Below are 17,397 nucleotides of genomic sequence, written 5' to 3' on the forward strand. Positions count from 1 at the left end.
TGTCCATATCACTAGTAGTGCCAGGGTGTCCATATCATTAGTAGTGCCAGGGTGTCCATATCACTAGTAGTGCTAGGTTGTCCATATCACTAGTAGTGCCTTGGTGTCCATATCACTAATAGTGCCAGGGTGTCCTTATCACTAGTACTGCTAGGTTGCCCATATCACTAGTAGTGCCAGGGTGTCCATATCACTAGTAGTACCTTGGTGTCCATATCACTAGTAGTGCCAGGGTGTCCATATCACTAGTAGTGCCACGTTGTCCATATCACTAGTATGCTAGGGTTTCCATATCACTAGTAGTGCCAGGGTGTCCATATCACTAGTAGTGCTAGGTTGTCCATATCAGTAGTAGTGCTAGGGTGTCCATATCATTAATAGTGCCATGGTGTCCATATCACTAGTAGTGCCAGGTTGTCCATATCACTAGTAGTTCCAGGGTGTCCATATCACTAGTAGTGCCAGGGTGTCCATATCACTAGTAGTGCCACGTTGTCCATATCACTAGTATGCTAGGGTTTCCATATCACTAGTAGTGCCAGGGTGTCCATATCACTAGTAGTGCTAGGTTGTCCATATCAGTAGTAGTGCTAGGGTGTCCATATCATTAATAGTGCCATGGTGTCCATATCACTAGTAGTGCCAGGTTGTCCATATCACTAGTAGTTCCAGGGTGTCCATATCACTAGTAGTGCTAGGTTGTCCATATCACTAGTATTGCCTCGGTGTCCATATCACTAGTAGTGCCAGGGTGTTCATATCATTAGTAGTGCCAGGGTGTCCATATCACTAGTAGTGCTAGGTTGTCCATATCACTAGTAGTGCCTTGGTGTCCATATCACTAATAGTGCCAGGGTGTCCTTATCACTAGTACTGCTAGGTTGCCCATATCACTAGTAGTGCCAGGGTGTCCATATCACTAGTAGTGCCTTGGTGTCCATATCACTAGTAGTGCCAGGGTGTCCATATCACTAGTAGTGCCACGTTGTCCATATCACTAGTATGCTAGGGTTTCCATATCACTAGTAGTGCCAGGGTGTCCATATCACTAGTAGTGCTAGGTTGTCCATATCAGTAGTAGTGCTAGGGTGTCCATATCATTAATAGTGCCATGGTGTCCATATCACTAGTAGTGCCAGGTTGTCCATATCACTAGTAGTTCCAGGGTGTCCATATCACTAGTAGTGCTAGGTTGCCCATATCACCAGTAGTTCCAGGTTGTCAATATCACTAGTAGTGCTAGGTTGTCCATATCACTAGTAGTGCCACGGTGTCAATATCACCAGGAGTGCTAGGTTGTCCATCTCACTAGTAGTGCCAGGGTGTCCATATAACTAGTAGTGCTAGGTTGTCCATATCACTAGTAGTCTAGGTTGTCCATGTCACTAGTAGTGCCAGGGTGTCCATGTCACTAGTAGTGCTAGAGTTTCCATATCACTAGTAATGCTAGGTAGTCCATATCACTAGTAGTGCTAGGTTGTCCATATCACTAGTAGTGCTAGGTTGTCCATCTCACTAGTAGTGCCAGGGTGTCCATGCCACTAGTAGTGCTAGGTTGTCCATATCACTAGTAGTGCTATGTTGTTCATATCACTAGTAGTGCAGGGTGTCCATGTCACTAGTAGTGCTAGGGTGTCCATATCACTAGTAGTGCTTGGTTGTCCACATCACTAGTAGTGCTAGGTTTTCCATCTCACTAGTATCGCCAGGGTGTCCATCTCACTAGTATTGCCAGGGTGTCCATATCACTAGTAGTGCTAGGTTGTCCATATCACTAGTAGTGCCTCGGTGTCCATATCACTAGTAGTGCCAGGGTGTTCATATCATTAGTAGTGTCAGGGTGTCCATATCACTAGCAGTGCTAGGTTGTCCATATCACTAGTAGTGCCTTGGTGTCCATATCACTAGTAGTGCCAGGGTGTCCATATCATTAGTAGTGTCAGGGTGTCCATATCACTAGTAGTGCTAGGTTGTCCATATCACTAGTAGTGCCACGGTGTCCATATCACTAGTATGCTAGGGTTTGCATATCACTAGTAGTGCCAGGGTGTAAGTATCACTAGTAGTGCTAGGTTGTCCATATCAGTAGTAGTGCCAGGGTGTCCATATCAGTAATAGTGCCAGGGTGTCCATATCACTAGTAGTGCTAGGTTGTCCATATTACTAGTAGTGCTAGGTTGTCCATATCACTAGTAGTTCCAGGCTGTCCATATCACTAGTAGTGCTAGGTTGCCCATATCACTAGTAGTGCCAGGGTGTCAATATCACTAGTAGTGCTAGGTTGTCCATATCACTAGTAGTGCTAGGTTGTCCATCTCACTAGTACTGCCAGGGTGTCCACATCACTAGTAGTGCCAGGTTGTCCATATCACTAGTAGTGCTAGGTTGTCCATATCACTAGTAGTGCCATGGTGTCCATATCACTAGTATGCTAGGGTTTCCATATCACTAGTAGTGCCAGATTGTCCATATCACTAGTAGTGCTAGGTTGTCCATATCAGTAGTAGTGCCATTGTGTTCATAGCAGTAGTAGTGACAGGGTATCCATATCACTAGTTGTGCTAGGTTGTCCATTTCACTAGTAGTGCTAGGTTGTCCATATCACTAGCAGTGCTAGGTTGTTCATATCAGTAGTAGTGCCAGGGTGTCCATATCACTTGTAGTGCTAGGTTGTCCATATCACAAGTATTTCCAGGGTGTCCATATCACTAGTAGTGCCAGGGTGTCCATATCACTAGTAGTGCTAGGTTGTCCATATCACTAGCAGTGCTAGGTTGTTCATATCAGTAGTAGTGCCAGGGTGTCCATATCACTAGTAGTGCCAGGGTGTCCATATCACTAGCAATGCTACGTTGTCCAAATCAGTAGTAGTGCCAGGATTTCCATATCACTAGTAGTGCCAGGCTGCCCTTATCACTAGTAGTGCTATGATGCCCATATCACTAGCAGTGCCAGGGTGTCAATATCACTAGTAGTGCTAGGTTGTCCATCTCACTAGTATTGCCAGGGTGTCCATATCACTAGTAGTGCCAGGTTGCCCATATCACTAGTAGTGCCAGGGTGTCAATATCACTAGTAGTGCTAGGTTGTCCATATCACTAGTAGTTCCAGGGTGTCCATATCACTAGTAGTGCCAGGGTGTCTATATCACTAGTAGTGCCAGGTTGCCCATATCACTAGTAGTGCTAGGTTGCCCATATCACTAGTAGTGCCAGGGTGTCAATATCACTAGTAGTGCTAGGTTGTCCATCTCACTAGTATTGCCAGGGTGTCCATATCACTAGTAGTGCCAGGTTGCCCATATCACTAGCAGTGCCAGGGTGTCAATATCACTAGTAGTGCTAGGTTGTCCATATCACTTGTAGTTCCAAGTTGTCCATATCACTAGTAGTGCCAGGGTGTCCATGGCACTAGTAGTGCCAGGGTGTCCATGTCACTAGTAGTGCTAGGGTGTCCATATCACTAGTAGTGCCAGGGTGTCCATGACACTAGTAGTGCTAGGGTGTCCATATCACTAGTAGTGCTAGGTTGTCCATATCACTAGTAGTTCCAGGTTGCCCAGATCACTAGTAGTGACAGGGTGTCCATATCACTAGTAGTGCCAGGGTGTCCATGTCACTAGTAGTGCCAGGGTCTCCATATCACTAGTAGTGCCAGGGTGTCCATGTCACTAGTAGTGCTAGCGTGTCCATATCACTAGTAGTGCTAGGTTGTCCATATCACTAGTAGTTCCAGGGTGTCCATATCACTAGTAATGCTAGGTTGTCCATATCACTAGTAGTGCCAGGGTGTCCATGTTACTAGTAGTGCTAGGTTTTCCATATCACTAGCAGTGCTAGGTTTTCCATATCACTAGTAGTGCCAGGGTGCCCTTATCACTATTAGTGCTAGGTTGCCCATATCACTAGTAGTGCCAGGGTGTCAATATCACTAGTAGTGCTAGGTTGTCCTTCTCACTAGTATTGCCAGGGTGTCCATATCACTAGTAGTGGCAGGTTGCCCATATCACTAGTAGTGCCGGGGTGTCAATATCACTAGTAGTGCTAGGTTGTCCATATCACTAGTAGTTCCAGGGTGTCCATATCACTAGTAGTGCCACGTTGCCCATATCACTAGTAATGCCAGGGTGACCATATCACTAGTAGTGCCAGGGTGTCCATGTCACTAGTAGTGCTAGGGTGTCCATATCACTAGTAGTGCTAGGTTGTACATATCAATAGTAGTTCCAGGGTGTCTATATCACTAGTAGTGCTAAGTTGCCCATATCACTAGTAGTGCCAGGGTGTCCATGTCACTAGTAGTGCCAGGGTTTCCATATCACTAGTAGTGCTAGGTTGTCCATATCAGTAGTAGTGCTAGGTTGTCCATATCAGTAGTAGTGCCAGGGTGTCCATGTCACTAGTAGTGCTAGGGTGTCCATATCACTAGTAGTGCTAGGTTGTCCATATCAGTAGTAGTGCTATTTTGTCCATATCACTAGTAGTGCTAGGTTGTGCATATCAGTAGTAGTGCTAGGTTGTCCATGTCAGTAGTAGTGCAATGTTGTCCATATCACTAGTAGTGCCAGGGTGCCCATGTTACTAGTAGTGCTAGGTGTTCCATATCACTAGCAGTGCTAGGTTGTCCATATCACTAGTAGTGCCAGGGTGCCCTTATCACTATTAGTGATAGGTTGCCCATATCACTAGTAGTGCCAGGGTGTCAATATCACTAGTAGTGCTAGGTTGTCCATCTCACTAGTATTGCCAGGGTGTCCATATCACTAGTAGTGCCAGGTTGCCCATATCACTAGTAGTGCCACGGTGTCCATATCACTAGTATGCTAGGGTTTCCATATCACTAGTAGTGCCAGGGTGTAAGTATCACTAGTAGTGCTAGGTTGTCCATATCAGTAGTAGTGCCAGGGTGTCCATATCAGTAATAGTGCCAGGGTGTCCATATCACTAGTAGTGCTAGGTTGTCCATATTACTAGTAGTGCTAGGTTGTCCATATCACTAGTAGTTCCAGGCTGTCCATATCACTAGTAGTGCTAGGTTGCCCATATCACTAGTAGTGCCAGGGTGTCAATATCACTAGTAGTGCTAGGTTGTCCATATCACTAGTAGTGCTAGGTTGTCCATCTCACTAGTACTGCCAGGGTGTCCACATCACTAGTAGTGCCAGGTTGTCCATATCACTAGTAGTGCTAGGTTGTCCATATCACTAGTAGTGCCATGGTGTCCATATCACTAGTATGCTAGGGTTTCCATATCACTAGTAGTGCCAGATTGTCCATATCACTAGTAGTGCTAGGTTGTCCATATCAGTAGTAGTGACAGGGTGTCCATATCACTAGTTGTGCTAGGTTGTCCATTTCACTAGTATTGCTAGGTTGTCCATATCACTAGCAGTGCTAGGTTGTTCATATCAGTAGTAGTGCCAGGGTGTCCATATCACTTGTAGTGCTAGGTTGTCCATATCACAAGTATTTCCAGGGTGTCCATATCACTAGTAGTGCCAGGGTGTCCATATCACTAGTAGTGCCAGGGTGTCCATATCACTAGTAGTGCTAGGTTGTCCATATCACTAGCAGTGCTAGGTTGTTCATATCAGTAGTAGTGCCAGGGTGTCCATATCACTAGTAGTGCCAGGGTGTCCATATCACTAGCAGTGCTACCTTGTCCATATCAGTAGTAGTGCCAGGATTTCCATACCACTAGTAGTGCCAGGGTGTCCATATCACTAGTAGTGCTAGGTTGTCCATATCACTAGCAGTGCTAGGTTGTCCATATCACTAGTAGTGCCAGGGTGCCCTTATCACTAGTAGTGCTATGATGCCCATATCACTAGCAGTGCCAGGGTGTCAATATCACTAGTAGTGCTAGGTTGTCAATCTCACTAGTATTGCCAGGGTGTCCATATCACTAGTAGTGCCAGGTTGCCCATATCACTAGTAGTGCCAGGGTGTCAATATCACTAGTAGTGCTAGGTTGTCCATATCACTAGTAGTTCCAGGGTGTCCATATCACTAGTAGTGCCAGGGTGTCCATTTCACTAGTAGTGCCAGGTTGCCCATGTCACTAGTAGTGCTAGGTTGGTCATATCACTAGTAGTGCCAGGGTGTCAATATCACTAGTAGTGCTAGGTTGTCCATCTCACTAGTATTGCCAGGGTGTCCATATCACTAGTAGTGCCAGGTTGCCCATATCACTAGCAGTGCCAGGGTGTCAATATCACTAGTAGTGCTAGGTTGTCCATATCACTTGTAGTTCCAAGTTGTCCATATCACTAGTAGTGCCAGGGTGTCCATGGCACTAGTAGTGCCAGGGTGTCCATGTCACTAGTAGTGCTAGGGTGTCCATATCACTAGTTGTGCCAGGGTGTCCATGACACTAGTAGTGCTAGGGTGTCCATATCACTAGTAGTGCTAGGTTGTCCATATCACTAGTAGTTCCAGGTTGCCCAGATCACTAGTAGTGACAGGGTGTCCATATCACTAGTAGTGCCAGGGTGTCCATTTCACTAGTATTGCCAGGGTGTCCATATCACTAGTAGTGCCAGGGTGTCCATGTCACTAGTAGTGCTAGCGTGTCCATATCACTAGTAATGCTAGGTTGTCCATATCACTAGTAGTGCCAGGGTGTCCATGTTACTAGTAGTGCTAGGTTTTCCATATCACTAGTAGTGCTAGGTTTTCCATATCACTAGTAGTGCCAGGGTGCCCTTATCACTATTAGTGCTAGGTTGCCCATATCACTAGTAGTGCCAGGGTGTCAATATCACTAGTAGTGCTAGGTTGTCCATCTCACTAGTATTGCCAGGGTGTCCATATCACTAGTAGTGGCAGGTTGCCCATATCACTAGTAGTGCCGGGGTGTCAATATCACTAGTAGTGCTAGGTTGTCCATATCACTAGTAGTTCCAGGGTGTCCATATCACTAGTAGTGCCAGGTTGCCCATATCACTAGTAATGCTAGGGTGTCCATATCACTAGTAGTGCCAGGGTGTCCATGTCACTAGTAGTGCTAGGGTGTCCATATCACTAGTAGTGCTAGGTTGTCCATATCACTAGTAGTTCCAGGGTGTCTATATCACTAGTAGTGCTAGGTTGCCCATATCACTAGTAGTGCCAGGGTGTCCATGTCACTAGTAGTGCCAGGGTTTCCATATCACTAGTAGTGCTAGGTTGTCCATATCAGTAGTAGTGCCAGGGTGTCCATGTCACTAGTAGTGCTAGGGTGTCCATATCACTAGTAGTGCTAGGTTGTCCATATCAGTAGTAGTGCTATTTTGTCCATATCACTAGTAGTGCTAGGTTGTGCATATCAGTAGTAGTGCTAGGTTGTCCATGTCAGTAGTAGTGCCAGGTTGCCCATATCACTAGTAGTGCCAGGGTGTCCATATCACTAGTAGTGCAAGGTTGTCCATATCACTAGTAGTGCCAGGGTGCCCATGTTACTAGTAGTGCTAGGTGTTCCATATCACTAGCAGTGCTAGGTTGTCCATATCACTAGTAGTGCCAGGGTGCCCTTATCACTATTAGTGATAGGTTGCCCATATCACTAGTAGTGCCAGGGTGTCAATATCACTAGTAGTGCTAGGTTGTCCATCTCACTAGTATTGCCAGGGTGTCCATATCACTAGTAGTGCCAGGTTGCCCATATCACTAGTAGTGCCAGGGTGTTAATATCACTAGTAGTGCTAGGTTGTCCATATCAGTAGTAGTTCCAGGGTGTCCATATCACTAGTAGTGCCAGGTTGCCCATATCACTAGTAGTGCCAGGGTGTCAATATCACTAGTAGTGCTAGGTTGTCCATATCACTAGTAGTTCCAGGGTGTCCATATCACTAGTAGTGCCAGGTTGCCCATATCACTAGTAGTGCCAGGGTGTCAATATCACTAGTAGTGCTAGGTTGTCCATATCACTAGTAGTTCCAGGGTGTCCATATCACTAGTAGTGCCAGGTTGCCCATATCACTAGTAATGCCAGGGTGTCCATATCACTAGTAGTGCCAGGGTGTCCATGTCACTAGTAGTGCTAGGGTGTCCATATCACTAGTAGTGCTAGGTTGTCCATATCACTAGTAGTTCCAGGGTGTCTATCTCACTAGTAGTGCTAGGTTGCCCATATCACTAGTAGTGCCAGGGTGTCCATGTCACTAGTAGTGCCAGGGTGTCCATATCACTAGTAGTGCTAGGTTGTCCATATCAGTAGTAGTGCCAGGGTGTCCATGTCACTAGTAGTGCTAGGGTGTCCATATCACTAGTAGTGCTAGGTTGTCCATATCAGTAGTAGTGCTAGGTTGTCCATATCACTAGTAGTGCTAGGTTGTGCATATCAGTAGTAGTGCTAGGTTGTCCATGTCAGTAGTAGTGCCAGGTTGCCCATATCACTAGTAGTGCCAGGGTTTCCATATCACTAGTAGTGCAAGGTTGTCCATATCACTAGTAGTGTCAGGGTGTCCATGTCACTAGTAGTGCTAGGGTGTCCATATCACTAGTAGTGCTAGGTGTTCCATATCACTAGCAGTGCTAGGTTGTCCATATCACTAGTAGTGCCAGGGTGCCCTTATCACTATTAGTGCTAGGTTGCCCATATCACTAGTAGTGCCAGGGTGTCAATATCACAAGTAGTGCTAGGTTGTCCATCTCACTAGTATTGCCAGGGTGTCCATATCACTAGTGGTGCCAGGTTGCCCATATCACTAGTAGTGCCAGGGTGTCAATATCACTAGTAGTGCTAGGTTGTCCATATCACTAGTAGTTCCAGGGTGTCCATATCACTAGTAGTGCCAGGTTGCCCATATCACTAGTAGTGCCAGGGTGTCAATATCACTAGTAGTGCTAGGTTGTCCATATCACTAGTAGTTCCAGGGTGTCCATATCACTAGTAGTGCCAGGTTGCCCATATCACTAGTAATGCCAGGGTGTCCATATCACTAGTAGTGCAAGGGTGTCCATGTCACTAGTAGTGCTAGGGTGTCCATATCACTAGTAGTGCTAGGTTGTCCATATCACTAGTAGTTCCAGGGTGTCTATCTCACTAGTAGTGCTAGGTTGCCCATATCACTAGTAGTGCCAGGGTGTCCATGTCACTAGTAGTGCCAGGGTGTCCATATCACTAGTAGTGCTAGGTTGTCCATATCAGTAGTAGTGCTAGGTTGTCCATATCAGTAGTAGTGCCAGGGTGTCCATGTCACTAGTAGTGCTAGGGTGTCCATATCACTAGGTTGTCCATATCAGTAGTAGTGCTAGGTTGTCCATATCACTAGTAGTGCTAGGTTGTGCATATCAGTAGTAGTGCTAGGTTGTCCATGTCAGTAGTAGTGCCAGGTTGCCCATATCACTAGTAGTGCCAGGGTGTCCATCTCACTAGTAGTGCTAGGTTGTCCATCTCACTAGTAGTGCTAGGTTGTCCATGTCACTAGTAGTGCCAGGTTGCCCATATCACTAGTAGTGCCAGGGTGTCCATATCACTAGTAGTGCCAGGGTGTCCATATGACTAGTAGTGCTGGGGTGTCCATATCACTAGTAGTGCCAGGGTGGGGGGAGGGTCTAACACAGATACGTCAGAGATTAAATCCCTGAACTCACAATTATCGTGATCGTTTAGACTCACATGTTCCAGGAGGCAAGAGGCCCCCAGTGGACCCATGGACCTATCCACTGGAGGCTCGGCTAAATCCTCTGCAAACCGCGACCTCGGGCGGGGATCCTTATGCTGAACCTCCTCAAACAATTCCCCCCCCCCCTGCTAATAATTTGAGCAAAGGGGGTTGGAGGAAAGTCTTTGGTGCATGTTTGAATAGTCACCGCTGTTTCATCCAGATTAATCGTTTCCATAGGAGCAGTGTTCCCTTGGAGAACCGCAGTCCTAGAGGTTAATACAAACAGGCACTCTCCCTCAGAGTGGGTCTGCGACTTGGCATCATAGAACAGAGTGTGTACACGGGTCCTGGACAGGCAGAAAGTAGCACGCGACAAGTATAGAGGAGGCAGCAAAAGCGGGGCGCAGGAGACTGCCACAACGACCTCAAACTCCAACAACTGCAATGGTCCGCGTGGATACTCTGCCCAACATGCAGCACGCCTGGGCCACTTGCCCACAGACCAACAGTCACGCAAAAGGTGATAAAAGTCGCTCCTTACAGACGCGACACAGAAATACAATAAAACGTATGCTCCCTTAAGTAAACAAGGAATGTGTATCTTGTACGGGAGGCCGGTCCCCCAACCAGGAGGAAAGGCGGCGTTCCAAACGTGATGCCAAACGGAGGCACTTTCTCTGTCACTAACTTGCAATTGCGTCCAGAAGCTGAAAGGAATCCCATGGTGATTCTCATTACACGCCATGGGGCTGAGCGGCAAAAGGTCGCACACAGGCTCTCCAAGGCAAACTCTGAGTGCTTACCCGGAAACCCCGCCAAGCACTTTAGCAGCACTTCGCTGTGCTTCGAGGGTTTTCACCAATCTGTACGGGCATGATGTTGAGAATTTAAAGGGATCAAGCTCCTTGAATTGACCACCAGAAACGATCCAAGCTTTGGGTACAACCTCCTTCTGACACCGCCAAACACTTCTGCAGCACAATATCCCCTTGTGGGTTCGTTACATAGACGATATTTTAATCATCTGGACAGGCAACGAGGAGGAAGCAAGAGCATTAGTTGATTGGCTAAATGCCCAAGATGGATTTCTGAAATTGAGTTTTGATAATAAGGAAACTCATTTTCTGGACATCACAATGTCTGGAGGAAAGGAACAAATGTTTATCAGTTAAACCGTTACAGAAACCAATTGATAGGGATTTGCGTCTTCATTATTAAAGTATTAAAGTTTTCATCCCAAAGCTGCAAGAGGCAACCTTCCCTAGGAACAGTTCCTAAGGTGAGCAAGAAACAGTAAAACAAACAAGATTTCTACGTGGAAGCCAACAAGCTGAGGGACAAGTTACACACACGCGGGTATCCGCATAAGACAGCTCCAAGACCATTGAGAAGAGTCAGGAGCAATAGGGCAGCCCTGTTAGAGTGTAACCAAACACAGAAGAATCAAGCATCTGTGACTCTCGTTTACCTAAGTACCTAAACAGACCTGTCCAATAAGATCAGTAAAGCTATCAAAAAGAATTGGCGGAAACTGGAAGGAGGCAAATACCCTTTGGACAAACCCCCCTTTGCATTTAAGAGGAGCAAAAATGTAGAAGACCACATAAGACCATATCATATCATATCATTATGAGAAATGACCTCAGCTTAAATGGAAAGAAGCCACTAACTCTACTGAAACTTGGGGTTTGTAACCTCCAGTGGGAGATGCCCTGTGTGGCAAATGTGAATGTTGTGAACAGACGCACGGAAGCACAGTAGTCCACTTGGGCCTCTCTAGACCTTGGTAAGAAACTAAGTTCAAGAATTGCAATCCCAGGATGGTTATCTATGCAATCTATGTAGACTGGAAAGACAGAGCGAAAGGTGAGGACACGAATAACGGGACATAGATATCAAATAATTCACAGCTCCCTTAGTGACACATACGTTAAGCAGCAGATCTGCAATGGACCATTTTATATCAAGAACATTTCAGAAAAGACAGCACCATGGAAAAAACACGTTCATTTAGGAAAGAAGAAGAGGAACTGATTTCTTTGACCCATAGTGAGGAGAGAGGCCTAAACGAATCAATAGAGTGGCATAGATTACAATGATGATGTGGAGATGTATAGTCATTAGAGTCGCTGCAATTGGTTAAAGCTATGCACGATTATAACCAAAGAAATGTGCCGAGTAGACCAAAGCAGACTACACACACTCGAGCTGAAGGCCGGATCATTATATGAAGTATAGAGGAAAGCACCAGAGGACGTGAGAGAACGGCATGTAGTCTGAGCTAAAAGAAAACATTGCTTTGTTGTAGCGCTTCTCCGTGCAAGGTGGAGGTGACCAAAAGCGGCGAACAAAGTACTGCGAGGCGAGCAATTAGAGCTAGGGTTATGGGTCTCCCCTAAACACTTCATAATAACTAGAGGTCACTTTTTCACGGCCCCACAGAACAAGACTTTCGTCTTAGAAAAACGGCGTGCCGTGACAAGTGCATGTCACACGGTAGCCCGAAGCGAGGGTCAGACGAGATGGCAAGTGCTGAATATGGAACACAAGGAAATCCTTATGGAACAAGTGGAAGTTTAATAATTAGTGATACTAATGTCAGCAGCTCCCTTTGTCTGTCTATTGCATCATTCCAATTAAAGGGCACGAATCATGGAATGTTTTGCACGGTTCAAAGTGACTTTGCACTGCCAACACAAACCCTGATTCATGGAACTGTGCAAAGTGTATTTTGAAGTGCAACGTCATTTTAGCAGTACAAAATGAACTCTGCACTGCCTTTGCACAGTAAAAATACACTTTGCACAGTTCCATGAATCAGGGTCTGTGTCAGAAGTGCAAAGTCACTTTTTAGCAGTGAAATGTAACTTTTAACGGTGCAAAAAATGCCACGAATCGCACCCTTTGAGCCCAAAAAGAGTGTAGTGGATTCAGAATCACAGTGAATCACTACAGACACGAAAAGGGAATGCAGGAAAACGTTGCCCTCCTCAAAGATGTGGCCCCAGAGCGCAGAGATACCCGGTGAACACCGGCATTGAGCGGACATTGATAGTGGGAGAGCAGAGGCATCATGGAGTACTTAAAACCCATTGCTGAGTAATCCAGAAATTCAGAAATACTAAGATTCCTCCCCCTGAAAGTTGCATCGCAGACAGAAAGAGGAAAATATATGAACACAACATTAATTTGATGGAAATGTGAATGCATTGAGAATTGGAGCCTTTTAGAAAGAACACTGAACTTGTACAGAGAATGAAGTATAATAGCATAAGATTGAGGAGTAAATAAATTAGCTATGAGCTGTCAGCTTTCCCCCAAAGAAGTTCCTGCGAATTGTTTGATGGGAGGAAGGACACATGTTGGGCGAGTGCGCACCAATGGAATGAAGTAGGATGCATGTAATGGGTAAATGAGAAATGAATGACATGTTAATTGGGATCCGTAAGTATGTGTTAGAAAGTAGACTGTGATAGATTACAAATTGACAAGACTGAAAGACAGTGCTAGCAACGCCTCTGGAAGGATATCGCTTTTGAATAAAAACTGAATCCACGATGAAAATTGAAGCTCCAATAATGTACCGTGAGAAATAAGAAGTTTTTAGGCATTGTTGTATGGTTTTCTACTAAATATACACATCTATCCTATCAAAAATATATGCAATGTTGAAGATATTCTTAATGGAATTTTTTGGTTATTGACTAAATTGATTCCTAGGGGTAGCACCTCAAATAGATACCCTGGTGTCCCTACCCTTTATGATAAGATTACAATAAATCCAATGACATCAATCCACCGTAAAGACTAATCCTTCCATCATATATACCCTTATTCCCTACATCCCCACTCACTCACCCTCCCACTCTCCCTCACCCTCCATCCCTCACCCTCCCACTAACCCTCTCTGCCTCCCTCCCTCCCACCCTCTAACTCTCCCTCGCTCCTTCACCCTCCGACTCTCCCATCCTCGCGCACCCTACCACTCCCTCTCAATCCCAATCCCTCCCTCCCTGATGCCCCCACTCTCTCTCCCTCCCTCCCTCCCGCATCCTCCCACTCTCCCTCCCTCCCTCCCTCCCTCCCTCCCTCCCTCCTCCCTCCCTCCCTCCCTTCCTTCCTTCCTTCCTTCCTTCCTTCCTTCCTTCCTTCCTTCCTTCCTTCCTTCCTTCCTTCCTTCCTTCCTTCCTTCCTTCCTTCCTTCCTTCCTTCCTTCCTTCCCTCCCTCCCTCCCTCCTTCCTTCCCTCCTTCCCTCCTTCCTTCCTTCCTTCCTTCCTGACGCTCCCACTCTCTCTCCCTCCCGCATCCTCTCACTCTCCCTCAATCCCTCCCTCTCCCTCTTTCCTGCCCTCCTTTCCCTCCCTCCCTCCCTCCCTCCCTCCCTCCCTCCCTCCCTCCCTTCCTTCCTTCCTTCCTTCCTTCCTTCCTTCCTTCCTTCCTTCCTTCCTTCCTTCCTTCCTTCCTTCCTTCCTTCCTTCCTTCCTTCCTTCCTTCCTTCCTCCCTCCCTCCCTCCCTGCCTTCCTCCCTTCCTTCCTTCCTTCCTTCCTTCCATCTCCTTCCTTCCTTCCTTACTCCGAGCTCAACATTACAGCACCGGTACCAAGCTGGACAACACAGCACCAGAGACCGAGCTGAACATCACAGCACCAGAGATCGAGCTGAACATCATAGCACCGGAGACCGAGTTGAACGTCACAGCACCAGAGACCGAGCTCAACGTCACAGCACCAGAGACCGAGCTGAACATCACAGCACCAGAGACCGAGCTGAACATCACAGCACCGGAGACCGAGCCGAACATCACAGCACCAGAGACCGAGCTCAACGTCACAGCACCAGAGACCGAGCTGAACATCACAGCACCAGAGACCGAGCTGAACATCGCAACACCAAAGACCAAGGTGAACATCACAGCACCAGAGACCGAGCTCAACATCACAGCACCAGAGACAGAGCTGACCAGAACAGCACCAAAGACCGAGCTCAACATCACAGCACCAGAGACAGATCTGAACAGGACAGCAACAAAGTTCAAGCTCATCATGACAGCCCTAGAGACCAGGCTGTACATCACAGCACCAGCGACTGAGCTGGACATCACAGCACCAGAGACCGAGCTCAAGGTCACAACACCAAATACTGAGCTCAACATCACAGCACCAGAGACAGAGCTGAAAATCACAGCACCAGAGAAAGAGCTCAACATCACAGCACCAGAGACAGAGCTCAACATCACAGCTCCAAAGACTGAGCTGAACATCACAGCACCAAAGACCGAGCTCAACATCACAGCACCAGAGACAGAGCTGAACATCACAGCACCAAAGCCGAGCTCAACATCAAAGCACCAGAGACAGAGCTGAGCAGAACAGCACCAAAGACCGAGCTCAACATCACAGTACCAGAGACCGGGCTGAACATCACAGCACCAAAGACCGAGCTCAACATCACAGCTCCAAAGACCGAGCTGAACATCACAGCACCAAAGACCGAGCTCAACATCACAGCACCAGAGACAGAGCTGAACATCACAGCACCAAAGCCGCGCTCAACATCAAAGCACCAGAGACAGAGCTGAGCAGAACAGCACCAAAGACCGAGCTCAACGTCACAGCATCAGAGACCGAACTCAACATCACAGCACAAGAGATCGAGCTGAACATCATAGCACCGGAGACTGAGTTGAACGTCACAGCACCAGAGACCGAGCTCAACGTTACAGCACCAGAGGCTGAGCTGAACAACACAGTACCAGAGACGGAGCTAAACATCACAGCACCAGAGACTGAGTTGAACATCACAGCACCTGAGACCGAGCTCAACGTCACAGCACCAGAGACCGAGCTCAACATCAAAGCACCAGAGATCGAGCTGAACATCATAGCACCGGAGACTGAGTTGAACGTCACAGCACGAGAGACCGAGCTCAACGTCACAGCACCAGAGACCGAGCTGAACATCACAGCACCAGAGACCGAGCTGAACATCACAGCACCGGAGACTGAGACGAACATCACATCACCAGAGACCGAGCTCAACGTCACAGCACCAGAGACCAAGCTGAACATCACAGCACCAGAGACCAAGCTCAACATCACAGCACCAGAGACCGAGCTGAACATCGCAGCACCAGAGACCAAGGTGAACATCACAGCACCAGAGACCGAGCTCAACATCACAGTACCCGAAACAGAACTGACCAGAACAGCACCAAAGACCGAGCTCAACATCACAGCACCAGAGACAGAGCTGAACAAGACAGCACCAAAGATCAAGCTCATCATGACAGCCCTAGAGACCAGGCTGTACATCACAGCACCAGAGACCGAGCTCAAGGTAACAGCACCAAATACCAAGCTCAACGTCACAGCACCAGAGACAGAGCGGAACATCACAGCACCAGAGACCGAGCTCAACATCACAGCACCAGAGACAGAGCTCAACATCATAGCACCAAAGACCGAGCTGAACATCACAGCACCAAAGACCGAGCTCAACATCACAGCACCAGAGACAGAGCTGAACATCACAGCACCAAAGCCGAGCTCAACATGAAAGCACCAGAGACAGAGCTAAGCAGAACAGCACCAAAGACCGAGCTCAACATCACAGTACCAGAGACTGAGCTGAACATCACAGCACCAAAGACCAAGCTCAACATCACAGCACCAGAGACAGAGCTGAACATCACAGCACCAGAGACCGAGCTCAACATCACAGCACCAGAGACAGAGCTGAACATCACAGCACCAAAGCCGAGCTCAACATCAAAGCACCAGAGACAGAGCTGAGCAGAACAGCAACAAAGACCGAGCTCAACATCACAGCATCAGAGACCGAGCTCAACATCACAGCACAAGAGATCGAGCTGAACATCATAGCACCGGAGACTGAGTTGAACGTCACAGCACCAGAGACCGAGCTCAACGTTACAGCACCAGAGGCCGAGCTGAACAACACAGCACCAGAGACGGAGCTAAACATCACAGCACCGGAGACTGAGTTGAACATCACAGCACCTGAGACCGAGCTCAACGTCACAGCACCAGAGACCGAGCTCAACATCAAAGCACCAGAGATCGAGCTGAACATCATAGCACCGGAGACCGAGCTGAACATCACAGCACCGGAGACTGAGACGAACATCACATCCCCAGAGACCGAGCTCAACGTCACAGCACCAGAGACCAAGCTGAACATCACAGCACCAGAGACCAAGCTCAACATCACAGCACCAGAGACCGAGCTGAACATCGCAGCACCAAAGACCAAGGTGAACATCACAGCACCAGAGACCAAGCTCAACATCACAGTACCCGAAACAGAACTGACCAGAACAGCACCAAAGACCGAGCTCAACATCACAGCACCAGAGACAGAGCTGAACAAGACAGCACCAAAGATCAAGCTCATCATGACAGCCCTAGAGACCAGGCTGTACATCACAGCACCAGAGACCGAGCTCAAGGTAACAGCACCAAATACCAAGCTCAACGTCACAGCACCAGAGACAGAGCAGAACATCACAGCACCAGAGACTGAGCTCAACATCACAGCACCAGAGACAGAGCTCAACATCATAGCACCAAAGACCGAGCTGAACATCACAGCACCAAAGACCGAGCTCAACATCACAGCACCAGAGACAGAGCTGAACATCACAGCACCAAAGCCGAGCTCAACATGAAAGCACCAGAGACAGAGCTAAGCAGAACAGCACCAAAGACCGAGCTCAACATCACAGTACCAGAGACTGAGCTGAACATCACAGCACCAAAGACCGAGCTCAACATCACAGCACCAGAG

General features: G+C 47.4%; 2 protein-coding genes across 2 annotated transcripts; both read left to right on the top strand.

Annotated features, from left to right (window-relative positions):
• Nucleotides 1-11,409: 11,409 nt before the first annotated feature.
• On the top strand, nt 11,410-16,146 carry LOC138487233 (putative uncharacterized protein ENSP00000383309). The gene is made up of 3 exons (XM_069613869.1): nt 11,410-11,455; nt 14,170-14,935; nt 14,991-16,146. Exons 1-3 carry the CDS (start codon nt 11,410-11,412, stop codon nt 16,144-16,146), a joined length of 1,968 nt encoding a protein of 655 aa, XP_069469970.1.
• Nucleotides 16,143-17,278, top strand: LOC138487234 (putative uncharacterized protein ENSP00000383309). The gene is made up of 2 exons (XM_069613870.1): nt 16,143-16,377; nt 16,419-17,278. The coding sequence occupies exons 1-2, from the start codon at nt 16,143-16,145 to the stop codon at nt 17,276-17,278; spliced, it is 1,095 nt and encodes a 364-aa protein (XP_069469971.1).
• The last annotated feature ends 119 nt before the right edge of the window (nt 17,279-17,397 follow it).

This window comes from Ambystoma mexicanum, chromosome 9 (genome assembly GCF_040938575.1).
Source record: "Ambystoma mexicanum isolate Mex_15411 chromosome 9, UKY_AmexF1_1, whole genome shotgun sequence".
NCBI lineage: Eukaryota > Metazoa > Chordata > Amphibia > Caudata > Ambystomatidae > Ambystoma > Ambystoma mexicanum.